At 40.1% G+C, this 17,126-nt stretch overlaps 1 protein-coding gene across 1 annotated transcript; it reads right to left on the reverse strand.

Moving 5' to 3' along the window:
• Positions 1–2,725: 2,725 nt before the first annotated feature.
• LOC141924030 (cytosolic carboxypeptidase 3-like) lies at positions 2,726–16,903 on the reverse strand. The gene is given in 15 exon segments (XM_074825859.1): positions 2,726–2,802; positions 3,545–3,577; positions 4,480–4,537; positions 5,721–5,790; positions 9,885–9,954; positions 9,957–9,970; positions 11,103–11,182; positions 11,342–11,409; positions 11,412–11,438; positions 11,963–12,089; positions 13,198–13,360; positions 14,979–15,758; positions 16,278–16,371; positions 16,374–16,415; positions 16,822–16,903. Coding segments are annotated over 15 exon segments (1,785 nt in total).
• Between the last annotated feature and the right edge of the window lie 223 nt (positions 16,904–17,126).

Consider the following 17,126-nt stretch of genomic DNA (forward strand, 5'->3'; position numbering starts at 1 on the left):
CAATAGTTTTCCCAAGCACTATCCTAGATTCTCTTTTCAGCTGAGGAGATTTCCCAGCAGTATGTGTCTATTCAAAAACTCCCAGTGGTCTAGCTACAAGGTACATGTTCACCTGAATCCATGTACGTGTTTTGCATCCGTGACATCCTTTAGCAAAGAGTTCCACAGTCTGACTATTTGTGTACAGATTTTATGTCAAATGTTTTTGAGTGTAACATGTATTTTATTTGTTGGTTGGAATGATTTTTGTGGCTTATGATTCTCCAGTTTTTCTACTATGATCAAGGAATGGTGGCTTCAGCTGCTTGGTGAATAATTCATCTCCTTGAGAATCTTAGGGAAACTTCCAAATAGAGTGAAGAAGGAAAAAAAAAATCACAATGAAACATCCAAATTTTGTCTTGGCCAGTTCAGACTCAGTAAGTGGCTGAGGCTGATACAGTTACTCACTGTTACAGTAAGTAGAGTTACAGAAAGCAGACATTGCTGGACATCAACCCATTTACTCAGATGACTAGTTGTGGGGATTAAGACTTTCTTCATATTGAGCAGACTCCAACTCACATGCCCACCTCCCCTTCTTCATCTATTTCCTAATAAAGGCATAAAGGGATAAAGACACTCTAGGTAGCTCCCACTGAAACTGCTTCACTATGCATAAAACTGTAAATCAGGAAGTGAATGTGCCAAAGGCCACATCATGATTATTTTGTTTTGGTAAGCATGCAGCTCAGCTGAAGAACATGTCCTCACTCCTAGAGTTGGCTCCCAGGAAAGCAAGTTTTTGCCATTCAAATGACACTGGACTAGAGTCATACCAGACATCTCCAGAGCATGAATACTATGTTGAGCCCCACTGGTCAAACAACATGAGAGGGAGAGGAAGAGAAGAGCTGGTGCTACCCAACTGATCTTGACAGCCGATACGTGTTCTTGAGCTGCGCAGCTGCTAGTGCTCACTGGAGGGTGGCTGGCTGTGTCAGAGCAAGGTGCCCTGGGACACGAGCAGTGCTAGCACCCAGGAAAGCTGGAAGTTAAGTAGTGTGGCAGCCTCCTGAGTGGTGGTGCCACTGCATTCAGGCAGCAGCTGAACAGGTGTCCAGTGCAGGTGAGATGAAAGTACCTGAGTGACAGCAACCTTTGGGCTAGAAATTGTTTCCTCTCAGGTACATATCTAGCACCTGCCTTCACTACACACCCTGCTGATAAGACACCTCCCAAAGAGCAGTAGGAGGGAGGAAAAGCTGGTATCAAGTGTTTTACAGGCTGTGAGACAGTACTCCAGTTGGACCTAAAAACCACAGTAACAAAGTATTAAGAGTCAGCTTTTGTATTTTTTTTTTTTCCCCCCCTTCCTCTAAGCAATGTCAATGTCAGGAAAGCCTAGAAGAACATGATCTATACACTTTTACCCTGGGTACACAGTAACTAGGCACAAACAGCTGCAGCTGGGGAAGAAAGTGCTTTAATGTCACCCAAGATTACAAAAGCATTTACAAAATGCATTCTTTATTAATCTCGTCTTTGGCAGGCAAGCTCTTAGCAGACATAACACTTAAATGTACTCAACTGTACCGTTACTTAAACTGTACTTAAACTGTATTTAACTGGACTGCCTGTCCCACAGAAGCTAATTACAGCTGTAATGATTTGTGCCCAGACTCAGGTTGGCAAAGGGAGAGTCACTTTTAACTTCACCTCTCCCTCCATACTGCAGGTGGCTCACGTATCTTCTTTCTAAAGACTTGGATCTCCAGCGTGTTGGCTGGTGTGACAGGCACAGCCCCGGCACTGACAGCAGGTGAAGACCACATCTCCTCAAGGGGCAAAATCACTGCTGCAGCCCAGGCCCTGCCCATTCTCTCAGCATGACCTGACCCGGCAGATGCATCTTGCCAGCTGGCCGTGGACCAGGTTAGCTGCAGCTGGCTTTAGTGCTGCACTGCAGATTCCTCATCTGTACATGTACAGGTACAGTGAGGCAGCAAACTACCGGGTAAGGCCCATGATCAATGGGTGAGATGAACCAGGTCTGACAGTGTGTGGGGAGGCATGTCCCTTGGACACAAATAATATTTACAACATTTTGAAGCTCCTTTTATTCTCAACAAAGAGGTACTTTATATAGTTGATGCTGAACATCATTAATAATATTTAACCCACCTGGCCAAAATAAAGTAGGGAAGGCAAAACACAGGAAAACCTTCCAGTTTTATTTACATAGTTTCAAAAAATAGACTAAGAAAACAGGATCCCCTCCTGCGAATCAATGAATCCAGTCCTCTCCTATCACAGGCACATCCTTCCTACAAACCCTTTCACAAACCAGATACCCATCTGTTAGTTTTCTAGCTCCCATGATACTTTATTTTTTTCTGGTTAAGTTCTCCAAGACAAAACCAAAGTAGTCATAAGGTAGAATAGCTCTGGGTGCACGTCTGAGAAAAACAAGACAGGAATTCAGAACCAAACACAAAGTCATTACTAAAACGTATCTCTACAGCATGACAGTGTTAGATTTTTCAGCACCCAAAGTGTGAAAATCACATGAATAAGGATCGTCCTGAGAATAAATTCCAGTATCCTTAAAGTAGACAGAGAATATGTTCTCACATTCCACTGTTTAACTGATCTGTGATAGCTCCCTATGAATCTGTAAAACTCGCAGATCTATATTAAAACTCAGATAATATGTATGACTACTTTAATATTTCCCATCCGGTCCTTACTCAGGAATTCTAGATCTCTGCTCACGAAAACAATGGCTGAAGTACTGTTCTGTATAATTTGCTGACATCACATCTGGAAAAGATTTTAAAGCACTTATATCAATGAGAAGAACCTTTTTTTTTTACTTTTTGCAATTCTCACAGTATTTCATGAGGCTTGTTTAACTGTGTAGGAGATGTCAAAACTGAAAAGAAATGTATATTAGCTTTGCAAAATTTTGCCAATAATGTATGCTGTAAGAATCTAAGAAATGTGACACGATGTTGTAATTAACACTGCTCGAAGGTGTTTATTGGAATAAATAAAAATTATAATAATGGCTAAAATCAATGCTGACTTATGGCACTGTGGGATGAGGGCAGGTAGCTTTCTATTCAGGACATTTCTACTTTGATACTTTCTTCACAGATTAACTTGTTGATTTTGTATGCTTGATAGTGGGCTGTTTCATGGCTTTCTGGGTATCTGTGAAGCCCAAAGTCTGACACTAAGCATAACAAATCCCATTGCTTTTCAGTACTCAGTCCACAGCAATGTTTTCTATTAAAACTCTACCAAAAACTCTACCAAACCCTAACCTTAAACTCCTGGATGGAATAAACTCTACATTACTGTAAAAAGCCTATTCTGTTTTAATGTGAAACATCAAAATTATAAGTTTATGAAAACCAGATTTTTAAGGCCTGAAGGAACCACAGATCATTTCATAACTGTTTCACCTACCATGAAAAATAGGCTAGCAGTTTCATTCAGTTTTCTGTGGGCCCTGTTGCAGACTGTGTGTTTTACTGAAGCAGGACAGAGAACCCCCTACATCTCCTGGAGTTTGCAGTAACGGGTGTTCTGACTCCCTGCCAAAACATGCATCTCTTATTTCTAATGCAAGTTTGTCTGTCATCAATTCCAGTCACAGCTTCTCATGCTTTCTTTTCATGGACTGAAGCTATCTCTGCTACTTTCAGATACTCTACTGAAGAATATCCTTGTATTTTAGGAGACAATTTTCATCCCATAAAGTCTCATTTCATCATAAAGTGGTTGAATTCTCTTAAGTGTCACAACAAGAGGTTGTCTCCAGTTCTCACATACTTTAATGGGTTCTCTTTTGCATTCTTCTTTTTTTAAACATTCTTTAAAATAATGATGACACCAGAAGTAGTCAAAGTAATTCAGTGTTAGTCTGAAGTCAAGATGGCTTTTCTCTCCTATTTTCACACAGGCAAAAACTCTATTTGTCCTTGTGGCACAGTATGAAGATAACTCATGTTGAGCTACTTGTTCACTTTGACACCTAAATCTTTCCCAGATTTCCTTGTGCTTGCAATGACACAAGTCCTCTTGTTCTGCTTCCTTAGCCTCCATATTGCTTCTTTCATTTTGTCTGCACTGAAACCAAAAAGTTCCGGTTGATCCAAATTTTCCATAGGATTTGGGCTGCATTGTTTGACTTCAATGAATGTTTCTCCTCTAGTCTCTCTGTACCAAATCATCACATTATTACAAATGTGTGTGCCCTACTGCCAATAGGAACAAATATTTTTTCACCTCTCTGGAATTTGCCTCGGGTTCAGTTTTTCTCCAATGAGACTGTTCCCAATCAGTAAAGCAGAGTGTAATAATGTGAAGACAGTTTAAACTAAAGAAAAATGAGCTCTTCCAAATGCTGGGACTGACTGAAATCCCAGCCAAAGGACTCTTTAATGAGGTTTGAGATTATAGAAAAAAAATGGCTTATTGTATAAAGTTTACCTTTTTTCACTGGGTCAAGTACCTGAAATATCTTATCTTGAGTTTCAATGCCTTGAGTCTGTGAAACAGAATAGAAACATGAACAAATTATTAATATTATTAAGTTCCAAAAGATACAATGACAAAAAGAAGGTATTACCATCTTTATGATAAGGCACTTCATGGCTTGTTCAAGGAGTGTACACCAGATTAGGACAGGGGAAGCTTGGTAAGGGTTCAGTAACTAGTGGGAAAACAGTTAACATGTAAAGATCAGGCTTTTCCTTTTTCTTTCTTTCTTTTTTTTTTTTTAAAAAACCAGAAAGCAAGCTAGGCATTTGGTATTTGGCCTGATTTTCAAAAACTCAGAAAACTCATCAACTTGGTTCACTTTGCAAGCTGTTGGGTGCTCAACATTGTAAAAAATACTTGTTAAATTCCTTTTCATGGAAGTAGGAACATAACATTAGACTCCACCATTTTAACCTAGGATTTTTAAGTGTTTGTCAACTACAATGAGGCTCACATTTTCCGAACAGTTATGTAGGATGCCGAACAGCAATAATGGAGAAGTCATGTTTTTAAAAAAGATTAGATCTTATACCAACTATTCTGACAATGACGCTTTAGTAAACTTAATCTCATGGTAATTGCTAGGCCAGCTAATGCAGAGTACTGAATCATACACTCTGAATGGTAGGAAGGGGCATGATGCAGCTTTACAAATACTGCCAGCACAAGTATTTCAGAGCTGGGCCTTGGTAATGACCCCAAGTTAATTAAAAAATTTATTGCCTGTTTCCCTAGAACGTCCTGCGACCTTTCCCTTTCTCTCCTCTTCACAGCACTCTACTGGACTGGAAAACTCAACAGAAAATGTTTTAATGGACTTGGTAAAAATCTTGTTCAATGAAACTAGAAGTGAAACAGGTCCAGCTGAGGGAGTGAAGTGTTAGTAGTTTTGGATACTGAAGAACAGCTGGTATAATCTCCAGCTCCAAGGCATATTCCTTGACAGAAAGATCTAAATGTATCAAAAAATATTTTCATGAGACATAATTTTACCATTTTTTCCTGCCCCAGACATGTTGGTGTTGATTCATAGATTAAACAGACAATAAAGAGCAATGGGCATTCTAGGTCAGCAGCTTTTGGTGACAAAATTTTTTGTCTAAAGTTACAGTAGTTGAATTAAGTTGTCATATATCAGTTTTCAGTCAGAAAAAAAGAGCACAACATGTTTCTACTGGGATGAAAAATACATTTTTGCTTTTATGACTTCTGTTCTTAGCAATGCTGTGAAAATGTTTTCCTGATGTTTTGGGTTTTTTTCTGCACAGAAAATAGTATGTAACCATTTTGATTCATGAGGGAATATTATAGTTACAAAATAAAAAAAAACCCAAACTAGTTGCAAATAAACATGATCATCACAATGCCAGAAGGAACACATGCAAGCAAGCTGCTCAAGATTGAATTCCTTATGCTGTTCTGTTCAGCAAATATTTATGAACCTGGACACAAACATATCATATTGACAAGGAACCTCACTTCCTGCTCAATATCGCTTGTTTATTTTTAGTCTGGAAACCTGGACAGCCATGCTTTCTCAGTAGTATTAATTGCCACTGCTCTGTTTTTCCGCTGTTGGGGCTTCTGAAAAGAAAGACTGGCATAAAATGCAAAAAGTTTGGGAAGTACTGTTCTACCTATCGAACCAATGAAACATTAATAAAGCAGCCAGCATTATGATGTTTATGTACATAAAAAGAATATCACCCATCACGATATTAATGTGACTTCTTTCCGAATGACAGTTTGCTTTCTCTAGGCAACAATAACAGTGTTCCTATTTTACACCTGGGGGCCATATAGTTTTCTAGGCTGAACATCAGCAAAGTGCCGTTGAGGGGTACATACAGCTCCAGCATGAATTTCTGTCAAAAACTCTACTGAACCTGTGATATTCCTTGCTATTCACCTTTTTCAAATGCCTTTAAGAACTTCCATTGAGAACAACCACAGAAATTTGGTAAGTCTTTTGATCTAGTAACCTTAATTAGTCACTGAAGTAGATCCACTTGGGAAAAGAACAAAAGAAACTTCTTGCAGGAGTTGTGATGTACTGTTCTTTCAAACTCATTTGATAAACTGCTGTTATTTTCTTTCTTTACACAGCAACGGTATCACTCTGACGTGTTTTGCTCCTAGTATACACTCAGCAAAAGCACTTTAATTCATTGCATGAAAGATGCAATTCATACATTTTCATTGCATGAAAGATGCCTTTGTCTATGTTTCAGCACAGAAATTACACAACAGGACCTAGTGAAGCTCCACTTAACTAATAGTTTTGCAATGTGTGTTCATAGGTATTGGCAGGCATAGCCTTACAGAATCAGGCTCTTAGGTGGCCAAAGCTGTGTTCAGTCCTGAACATGCTCATCCTCTCCTAAGACAGGCACATGATGGGACAGGCTCAGTACCCAGAGGGATCTCTGCTTGCAGAAGACTCCTCTTTATTAAATTAGTGACTAATTTCTAAAGTGCACTCACTTTTAAAATAGAGAGGTTCGACTAATCACCTAAAGCTGTGGTTTCACAGACTGCTGAGATCTCCTAAGGGCTTCCTGCTACTGAAGGAGAAAGTCTCTTTTCCTTTGTCCTTGGTCCAGCCTCTCCCACTCCAAACTCTGCCACTTTGGTCCCTGCTCCTAGCTAGTATTTTTCTCCATTGCTTAAACTGACTCTGATGCTCAAAAAAAAAAAAAAATCCTGGGTGACCTGATTTAACTCATTAACCCAGCAGAGAACCATGTCATTCTTTTTGCTGGGTTTCCTTCCTATCAGATTAGTGTGTTAAACCAGGTCACAGCAGGGGCTGAACATCAGAGGTATACAAGTGGAAGGAATACACAGCAAGGAATGTGGCAGGAGGAAACAAGGGAGGACAGAAAGTGATTGTTAAATGGCTCATCACATCGTGTGAAAAGCCTGTTGGGATGAGGAATATGCTAATGAATTATTTAGTAGAGATCCTGAAGTAATTAAGCTTTAACAAATGATCTTGTGTGGATACTGTATTCTCAAGTGTTTCTAGGAATGCACCCCTGCCGTTCTTGGCTCTTGGATGTTTCTTTTTTGTATATTACCAAGCCAGTCTACCAGTTTTAAAGACTAAACTAAAAGGACGAGAAACAATACCCTAACTTTCTCCAGTAGTCTTCTGTATTTGTTTGGACTTCAGTTATCTAAAGCAGTGTTACGCCCCTCCAATTATTTTTCTGAGCTTGAAAGTCCCCTGAAATCACAATTATCCAACAGGGTTCCACTTTTCTCACGTCATCTAGATAAATCTCATTGTATGGCCTTTAATCCCAGTCCCTGGGATGAACACCATGCACAGATGTTTTGCAATAAAGCAGTTATGAGAGTTATGTGGCAGCCTGCTCAATCTACAGCTTAGTCACACACATCAGGCAAACCTGCCTGCCTTGCTTTTATGTACCATTTATAGACCACACTGAAACAGTGCTTATGGACATCAGAAAAAAATGGAATCAATCCCACTGACTGGCATGGTGAGTGTTTAGACACAAACAAGGCTATTTTTAGCAAATGACATGGAAAGGCTCAGAGCTTTAGATAAATTTTTCTCAAGTTGCCAGTCCTCAGAGCTGTCAGTCCCATCTCACATCCCCATGCACTGGCCAGCTAGATGAGAGAAGGTGGGGCAAGAAAGCATGAAGGGCTGAGAAGTACTAAAAGGTCCAGGATACTTGGTGTTAACCAGAAAATGCTACTAACTTTAGGGTCCATTTACCATTTTCATTCTAAAGTTTTCAGGAATATTTTTTTTTAAATCCAGAGCCAGGAAATGTGCCCATGTGGATTTATCATTCACATATAAATAAACTCAATCCCAAAGGCAGCATTATAAGAACAAACAAGACAGAGGGTACATTAAGGAAAAAATATCTCAATACTCATCCCTCCCCTGCGTACTTTGACCAACCCTCTGCTGCCAGTCCTTGTACCGTGCAAAAGAGATTTTTCATGCAACTATGGTTGACCTTCTGTAACAACATAGTCCTGGAAATACCATAGCATCAGTTGTGGAAATTCCTGCTTGGTTCTTTAGCACTGAACAGAACAGGGGAAGAAATTTCAAGCTGTGGATAAACATTAGATGTCAATAGCACCCTCACAGCCCTTCCATCAGAACTACTACTCCCCGAGCAGGTTGGGTGAGTGGAAAGTCTGTCTGGACTTCACCTTCCCGAAATACAAAACCCAGTAGCTTTGCTTAAACTCTGGGTGACAGAGGGACTAAGTGGAACCGTAGGACTTTGCACAAACATGTGTGCTCCATGTAACTCCTCCAGGGACAAATGCCTCCAGGGAGGGACAGAGCACATGAAGGGATCTGTGGCAGCTTCCCTCACCACAAGTGCACTCACCAGAGCTTATCTGACTGCATCATGTTTCAAACTGTCATCTCTGAAACTAGATCTAAAACTCCAAATCACGCAATTTGTCAATCAGCCCAGTCATCTGAAATGCCTATCTGCATGTTTTGCAAAGTGTTACAGGGGCCACTTCAGTTGTACACACTCTTGGTACTAGTTTCCCCTTTTGTTGTTGGTTATTTACTGTATTTATGTCACAAACAGGAAGCAACAATTTACAGGAACTATTATTGTTGGCTAAAATTCATCCACAAGCTTTCTAAAAGTAATACACTCACAAAAGTCTGTTTTGCTTATCTACAGGAAATGTCTTAAGTAATATGGTAATCACAGGCACCAAAAAAATAAACACCAGGTAAACAAGGACAAAACCCATGTTTCAACCCATTCTTTTCCACAAAACATGTAAATACAGGTTTCAGGAAAATAAAATGTCTCATTGCCCTCCAGTGAAAGCACTTTCTTAAATCTGGGGCTACATTTGCCTGTGAGCTTAGAAGTAGGCAATGGGGTAGTCTGATGCTGACAGCACTTAACAGCAGTGTGATGACTTGCCTGCATCCATGAGGGGAGAACACAACCCCTGAACACCCTGAACTGGGTATCTGCAAAGTATGGCTGACGCCAGTGCACATGGGCATCATACTTCTTGAGCTTAAAGCTGGTGCCCTCCTCCTGCTCACCCTGACCCTAGGTCTGCTTACTCAGCTGTACTGCAGAACCTGACCGGTAGAAAGCCACCTTCTTCCGGAACAAAAACACCACCTTCTGGACAATCTGGGTTAAGCTATAGGGAAAATTAATACTATTGCTCTGCGCTGTTCATTTGGACTGTACAGACTATTGATTTGTTAGTTACTATTCTGACTGACTTAATCCTAAGGTTCTTCAAAATGCAGCCTGTTAAACTCTGGTGATTCTTTCCCAGTGGAATTCAGGACAGAGATGTAAACAGACAAGAAAAAGTCACGGCATACCTTGGTGCATAGTTTTATCTGGTGTGCAACAAGGTCACAGGAGATCGGGTGTCAGAAGTTTGGCTGCTGTGAAAGATGAGAATTGTTTTGTTTAATTTCTGAATTTGGTGACTGCAAACAGTATTTTGCAATCTTCATTCCAACCATTAGCAGGTGTTTTCTGTAGTAGCCCTAGTTGTAGAGATATAAATGTGTTTTCCACATGCCTGTCTTCCAGATCCACATTTTAATTTTACAGACCTACATCTAACCTGCAAAAAGTGGGCATCATCGTTTTAGAGAAAGCTTGGTTATTGAAAGAGATGTGATCTATCCAGATGGCACCTCCTGCTTCTACCTAGGTTTCTTTTAGTTCTGCTTCACACACCTTCTCACTCTCCTCCTAAATCCTCTCACATAACATCATTCTCTTTGTTCCCAGCAAGCCTTCTCCTAGTTCTCTGATAATGCATCAAGATCTTGTGTCTCTTTTTATTTCCTTGCAGTTCAGCATCAGTTGTGAAGCTCAGCTCTTGATTTCTATACTCTGGGCATAGTTTGATGAGATAGATCCAACCTTCTGGTTTCCCCAAAAAAGAAATGTACAAAAGTTTTATTCCCTAATAAATGACCATAGGGCCACAGCTCTTCATAACACATAAATGTCCACCTCTCACAAAGCACCTGCACAACTGATCTTGCAGTCACTCACAGTCAGCACTGGCACAGAAGGAGCTGATCATGTTTAACAGGTGTATTGTTTGGTCAGCGTACAGGTTCTTGCACTGCTACCAGTTACCCTGAACTTAGCCCCTTTGGCTAAATGGAATCAGACTGGCATCTTCCATGGTTAACGAAATTAGACTTACACAAAACCAATCAATATAACTTATATTTGGCTAGATTGCTCTGCAAAAGGTAAGGCTGAAAAAAAAGCATATTGATTTAAGTGATGCAGTAGACCAAGCTCTGTACCAACACAGTTTCATTTCTCCCCAGGAAGGCCACCTGGGGTAGATACAGAGCTCTACTTCTAGTGAACTGGCTATTAAGGCTTGGATACAAGATTTGTATGCAATCTTTTAAGGAGTGTTAAATCAAAGAGTGTGACAATTACAAGTCTAATTCTAGTAATATTTCTAACATTTACTTTGGCAGTCTTTATGAGGTGCAGAAAACATGTAATAAATTACGGCATATCTGAATAGTTCTAAGTTACCTGGAATCCCAGTCTAACATATCAGAATTGAGGACCTTGGAGTTCACCCTGGCTTGCTGTTTCACCACTTTCTCATGTTCCTTCAGGCACAGATAATAATAACAAACACCACAAATTTAGTTTACTGCTTAAAGAAAGCCATTATCAGTTTCATTATTGCTACAACCCTATAGAGTATATGCTTTGTCACAGGTGGATGAACTGAGGCAGGAGAAAAGCCTAGGGGGGACTTCCCTTACCTCCTTGTTATGAACACAGCAGTTCAAAAGAGCATCACAGAAATGCTGTCCTATTGACTCCAAGTCTTCACACTGAAATGGGTGCTTTGTCTGCAGCCTGCAGTATCAGTAGGAGCAAGACAGAAACAAAAATGTCAGTCATCCTGCTGACTGCTAGGTATCTGTGATATTTCAGGATTGTGGCTGACTGCAAACTGACATACCTTTCACTGACAGATGCTAGAAGGTCTATGACTGTCGGAATTTTATACAGATGATTACAGATCATTATTCTGCCTATATGAACACATCTATCCACGCAGAGGAGGTTAACTATAACTATAACCTATTACAAAATTTCCTAAAAATACAACTGGCTTTAGTTACTGCTTTTAATTTGCCATCTACTAATGTTGTTGTACATATGCAATAATGCTAGCGGTGGCCTGAAAGGTTCCTAGGTGAATGCCCTAGTTTTAGTGGTTTTTTTCAACTCTTTTCTTAAATCATCATTCATGTCTACCCAATAAGACAGAACACCAACAAGGGGATGGTAGCTCAAGCTACCATTTTCCATGAAAAAACAAAAGTAAAGGTCTTGTTTGATGACTCCTACTACATAGCTACAGGGAATTGTCTCACCCAACTTAGAGCCACAGATAGAGGCTTCCAAAGTGTAGCTGTTGTTGATGCCCATCTTCCACATTACCACTCGACCTGTGCCTTTTTTGCTCTTTTGGACCCTGAAACAGCAGTCTGGGAATGAGAACTTAAAACAGGTACAGCATTACATTTTGAAGTAAATAGGAAGATGCAATAATTTAATTTTAACCCTGCATGTTTTTTTAAATCTTATGCACGAGGTAAACAATTGTGAGTTTTCACTCTACTTGAATATTGCATAACATAGTTCAGAGCATACTTTTATTACTGATATAATGGAGATATAGGTGAAATAAGAGGCCTTTGATTAAAAGCTTATTTTACTCTAAGGATTTCTGAGACGTCTGCAAATAATTTTTTATGTGGCTGTACTTACTGGTTCTGAATGATCCTATATAGAGAGCTGACCAGCTGAGTTACCATAAATCCTGTTATATACGAACATGCATATTTACTAAAAAGTTGGACTAACTCTTCTCTCATGAGTTAATAGACCAACAGTTTGATACATATGGATCTGGAGCTCACAACCACCTCATTATTGATATTGGAGGAAAACGGCATTAGCTGCAAGTATGCAATGACATCTAGTAGGTTAGGTTGTGTGTTGTTTTATTCCTGAGCCTTTGCAACCTCTCTGGTTCAAAAGAAGCTTATTGCAGTCAGATTTTGCTGGAAAATGACATATGTTAAAAGCCATCATTTCCTACTAAACCTTTTCTTTTTTTTCCCTGAACTATCTTACACAAACATGGTGATTTTGACAGAATTTTCAAAATAAGTTTTCAAAAGGATTCAACCTGGAGAAACATTTTTCTTCTTTAGTTTCTTATTTGCTTACTTGTTTGTTTTTAATTCTACAATATTGTATTTTAAACCTGCATTTAATATAGGAGTACACAATATTTAATGTTAGTTTTTGACATTGTTAAAATAATGTTACTTTGATATTCCTTTTTTCTTCATTCTTTTAAAAAATCTTCAAAAAATGCTAACTTTATGTCCCAGTTCAGCAGGATACTCTTTGGAGTGCTGGAATTTCAAAGGAGTTAAAATTTCATATTTGTACCATTTCTAGTTGTAGCCAATTGAAGATTATTTTACTGGGTGAAGTGTGGTCTTTTAGTAAATGTGATACCTTAACAAAAAATTAGGGATCCCAGACAGTGCTTGAATTTTCAGGTGAGAACATTTCTAGCTAGACATTTGCTTACCTTATCTGGGCAGCTCTTGCTCAGCAGGAGTGGGAAGACACGTGGATGCATGTATGGTGCTTTTGCTTGCTGCTTTCTCTCACAACCATACATGAAGACATTTTGTTTCCTGTTGTGACCATGGATATCACAATACAGGAGAACATCATGTTCCCCCATCACTCTGTAATATGGATGATACAGACTTTATTAAAAGTGGGTTTTTTTCTCCACCTCAGAAACTAGTCTAATACATTACACTGAAGCTCATGTGTAACCTAAAGAACAAGAAATCAATAATAGTTTTATATTCTGAGCTCTAAGTTAAACCTTTAGTGTGCTAGATGAAAGCCAAACTGCTCAGTTCCCTCCAGAATACAACACTTGTTACTGCGCAGAAATAAGATATGAGTGTATGCATCATCAGCCTTTGTCCATGTGTTTGTTCTAACTCTCAGGCTCAGTTATATATATCCAGCTCTGTAGATGTATACATGAGCATGTTGTACAGCTGGAACCCACTATTCTTATCTGCTGCTCTTTCACTATTGTATGTGTTGAATGCTATAAAATGCTGATGCTATAAAATGTTGATGCTATAAAATTATGAGACTGAAACATAAATGGCAGTGATTATGCTTTCCTTTATCAAACTGGAGACATCCATTTTTATGATGTGACAAGATTCTGCAATGTATTATTGCTTAATTAATTTTTTAAGGAAAATTTGCAGGTAGACACATTGGTATTTAGCAACCCACACCCGCACCACCCAATTCATGTCAAAGCAGAGCTCTACAGGGAAGATGCAATGGCACCACAGCATGTCACCTGGGGCTTTACTCTGGGCAGAAGTTGGAAATCCATGGTGGAATGAAGAAGGAAGCAGTAATAAACGTATCTGTCTCAGCTGACAGTAGCTGAATATGAGACTGAAGGTCAGTAGCACATCAGCAGACATCATTAGTATTAATTACAGGGCACTCACAAGTGCGGGCTGTCTCTATATAGTAAGACAGAGAGAGGAATTCTCATGGAAAAGAAGGAGAGGCACAGTGCTCATCCTCTGTAAGCTAGGGATCTACCTGCCAAAACATTCATTTGAAAGAACACAGATCTTCTTAAAAATAGGCTGTAACTAGATGAAAAACATTAAATGTACTGACACTGGCTTTCTGCACAAAAATCTTGTTTGTATTAATTTGTTACAGAAGTTAAACCAGAGGGATTTAGTTTATTAGCTGAAGGTATATTTATAGTTTATAGTTTATTTATAGTTTAATACCTGAAGGCTTACTTTTAAATCCAGAGTATCAATGTGTCTGTGACTGGAAGTCTGCATAAGAAATCAAATATATTTGTAGCAAAACATAGAGCAAACTTGGCAATCTTGTCAAATAGACTTCTGGGATCTATTCTGAACCCAGCTTCATTCTGGGACATGGCTGTATGCCAGAAAAGAAGAAAATGAAAGAAATAAGGAATTTGACAAGTAGATTTTGGCAGAGGATAGTGGGGAGAAATATGCTGAAAACATTTTGATGAAAACTCTTTTACTTTGGAGATACAAGTTATTACCAGAAATGGAGAAAGTATATTAAAGGAAAACCTGCACAATACTGAAGAAAAAAATAACCCACTCTGAAATGCAACTGAATGTAAACAAAATGGTCAGAAAGGGTTGGGTACAGGGCAAAGATGTAAACAATACCGCAACAGTAAGGGACATAGAGAAGTCACACTAACAAAGAGACAGTGGAAAGGAAAATCATCTATTCTAAAGGGAAAGAAAATGAGGTTACCTTTTGATCATGTTTCGGGTATACCAAATGGAAGGATAAAATTTTTTCATGTTAGATCCATATTTGCAGTTCAGGTCCTGACCAGTTAAAGAGCAGTGGTGATTTCCCACAGTCACACCATCTGGGTTCAACATGGGTACCACTTTGAAGACAAAATTGTCCCGCAGGAGTTGAGCTTTGTCTGAATTACCAAGAATGTAATCCAGAAAGCCCTTCATTATCCAGGAACTGTTAGTTTCTCCCAGATGCACCCTTGCGGTTAGTATCACAGCCTTCTTCTTGGTGCCCTTGCCACTTCTGGGGGGGCTGGTGATAGTTAAAACACACACTGTGTTTCCTGCCAGTGAATGGCACAAGATGTGAATCTTGCAGAATTTGGACTTCACTGGATCTTTAGAGATGGCCACCAGGTACTCCTGCAGGTTGGAGTAGGTGTAAGGATAGCAGTGGGCAAAGTAGCAGGTGTCCTGGTCATGAGGGAATGGGAACGTCCAAGTGAGTGAGAAGTACTGACGTCTACCTTGGCCTGCATTGTTTTTGTAATACTTGATTTCATCTCCAGTCCTTCGTCAGCCAACCTTGTGTTTCTTAGCATTGGCTTCTGAGTATAACAGTGGCCACAAGCCACATTTATATAGGCTGTTGTGCTTGGTAAAGTTGACAATAGTGAAGCGATATGGCATCCCTGCCTGCATATGGTTTACTTGGAAGTAGTACCACTGCGTGTGTCTGCTTGTGTAGAGGTCGGTGCGCAAGGTCAGCTGGTACTCAAATTCATTGCTGTAGGCAGAAAGAAGACAAAGAGCTGTGATGCTGGTTAGCACTGTCGTATGATGCAGTGTCAAATAATGTGGACTATCATGACAAAGCATCCCACAGAGAATCAGGTGGAAATCCGATTTACACTGTCATAAATCAAAGTCTACACAGCTGCCAGGAAAAGATGCCTAATCTCACTGAGTGTGTCAGTAATGCAACTGCTGTCTTCTTTAGGACTTTTAATAACTAGGACTTCTAAAAACATTCTCCACATTATGCTTTAAAAGAAAGTGCTTAAGAAAAGGTGTTGAGTTTGTGTGGGTGATTATCACCTATAGAAAATATTCAGTGCTATGGAATGGCTATTACACCATTTCAGGTGAAGGCTACCTGAAACTACTCTTGAAGCTTACTCGACTAATGTAAAACAAGTTACACACCCGGAGTAACACATCCTGCTCAGAAACTGATAGCAGGCTGCTGATAATAAGAATTCTGATAACTCCACCTTAATAAAAGAAAAAAAGATTAGACACTTACACTTTGACCACCTTCTGCAAATTCCCACTCTCAAACCGTGCTTCGAAGATCAGTGTGTTGTCCCCTTTCTGATGGACGATCTGCATCAGGGGTAGAGATCTCTCACTTCAGAAAACATAAAGCAGGAGTTTTTGTTAGCTAGGGGAAGGAGCACAACAGATCTCTTTCATTTCAGTCTGAGTCATTTTAGAGAATGCCTGCATCCTTTTGAATATGTCTTCTAGAAACAGGCAACTTCATGGAGCTGAACTTCAAAGCATATCTTAGGTAAGCGTAAAAGAAATTATATGAAGATTTTGCTGATCTTCCCACTTAATCTTACAGATTTCAGCCAGCCTAAGATCTGACTCTGTCTTGGAGGTGCCTGTGTCTCTCTGCATGAGCAACGGACAATTCATACTCTGTACTTAGACAAAGCAACCGAGTTAGGTGGAAAGACTCTCCTCCTCCCAGCAGGTGTGGGGGTGGCCAAGGGGGGTCAGGGGGATTTGGGAAACACCCCCCCTCCCCAAATTGCCAAATCCCCAACCGCCCAGCTACTCACTGAGGGCGAGGCAGGAGCAGACCCACTGCAGCACCGCCATGGTCTCTGTGGGGACCTGGAGCGGGGTGAAGTGAAGGGGCATGGCAGGGGGGGACTGGGACTGGGGGGATCAGTGGGAGCGGGGAGGGGCACTGGGAGCTGGAGGAAGAGGAGCGGGGAACTGGGAGCTGCTGGTTTTAATGGAGCTGGTCCCACCCTGGGTCCACCCCAACACCTGCCCTCCCCTGGGTGGGGGTCAAAGGGTTGGATAATGGTGGGGCTTCTGCAAGTGGGTGTGTAAAGGTTGGGGCTTGTGTAAAGGCTTG

This window comes from Strix aluco, chromosome 5 (assembly GCF_031877795.1).
Source record: "Strix aluco isolate bStrAlu1 chromosome 5, bStrAlu1.hap1, whole genome shotgun sequence".
NCBI lineage: Eukaryota > Metazoa > Chordata > Aves > Strigiformes > Strigidae > Strix > Strix aluco.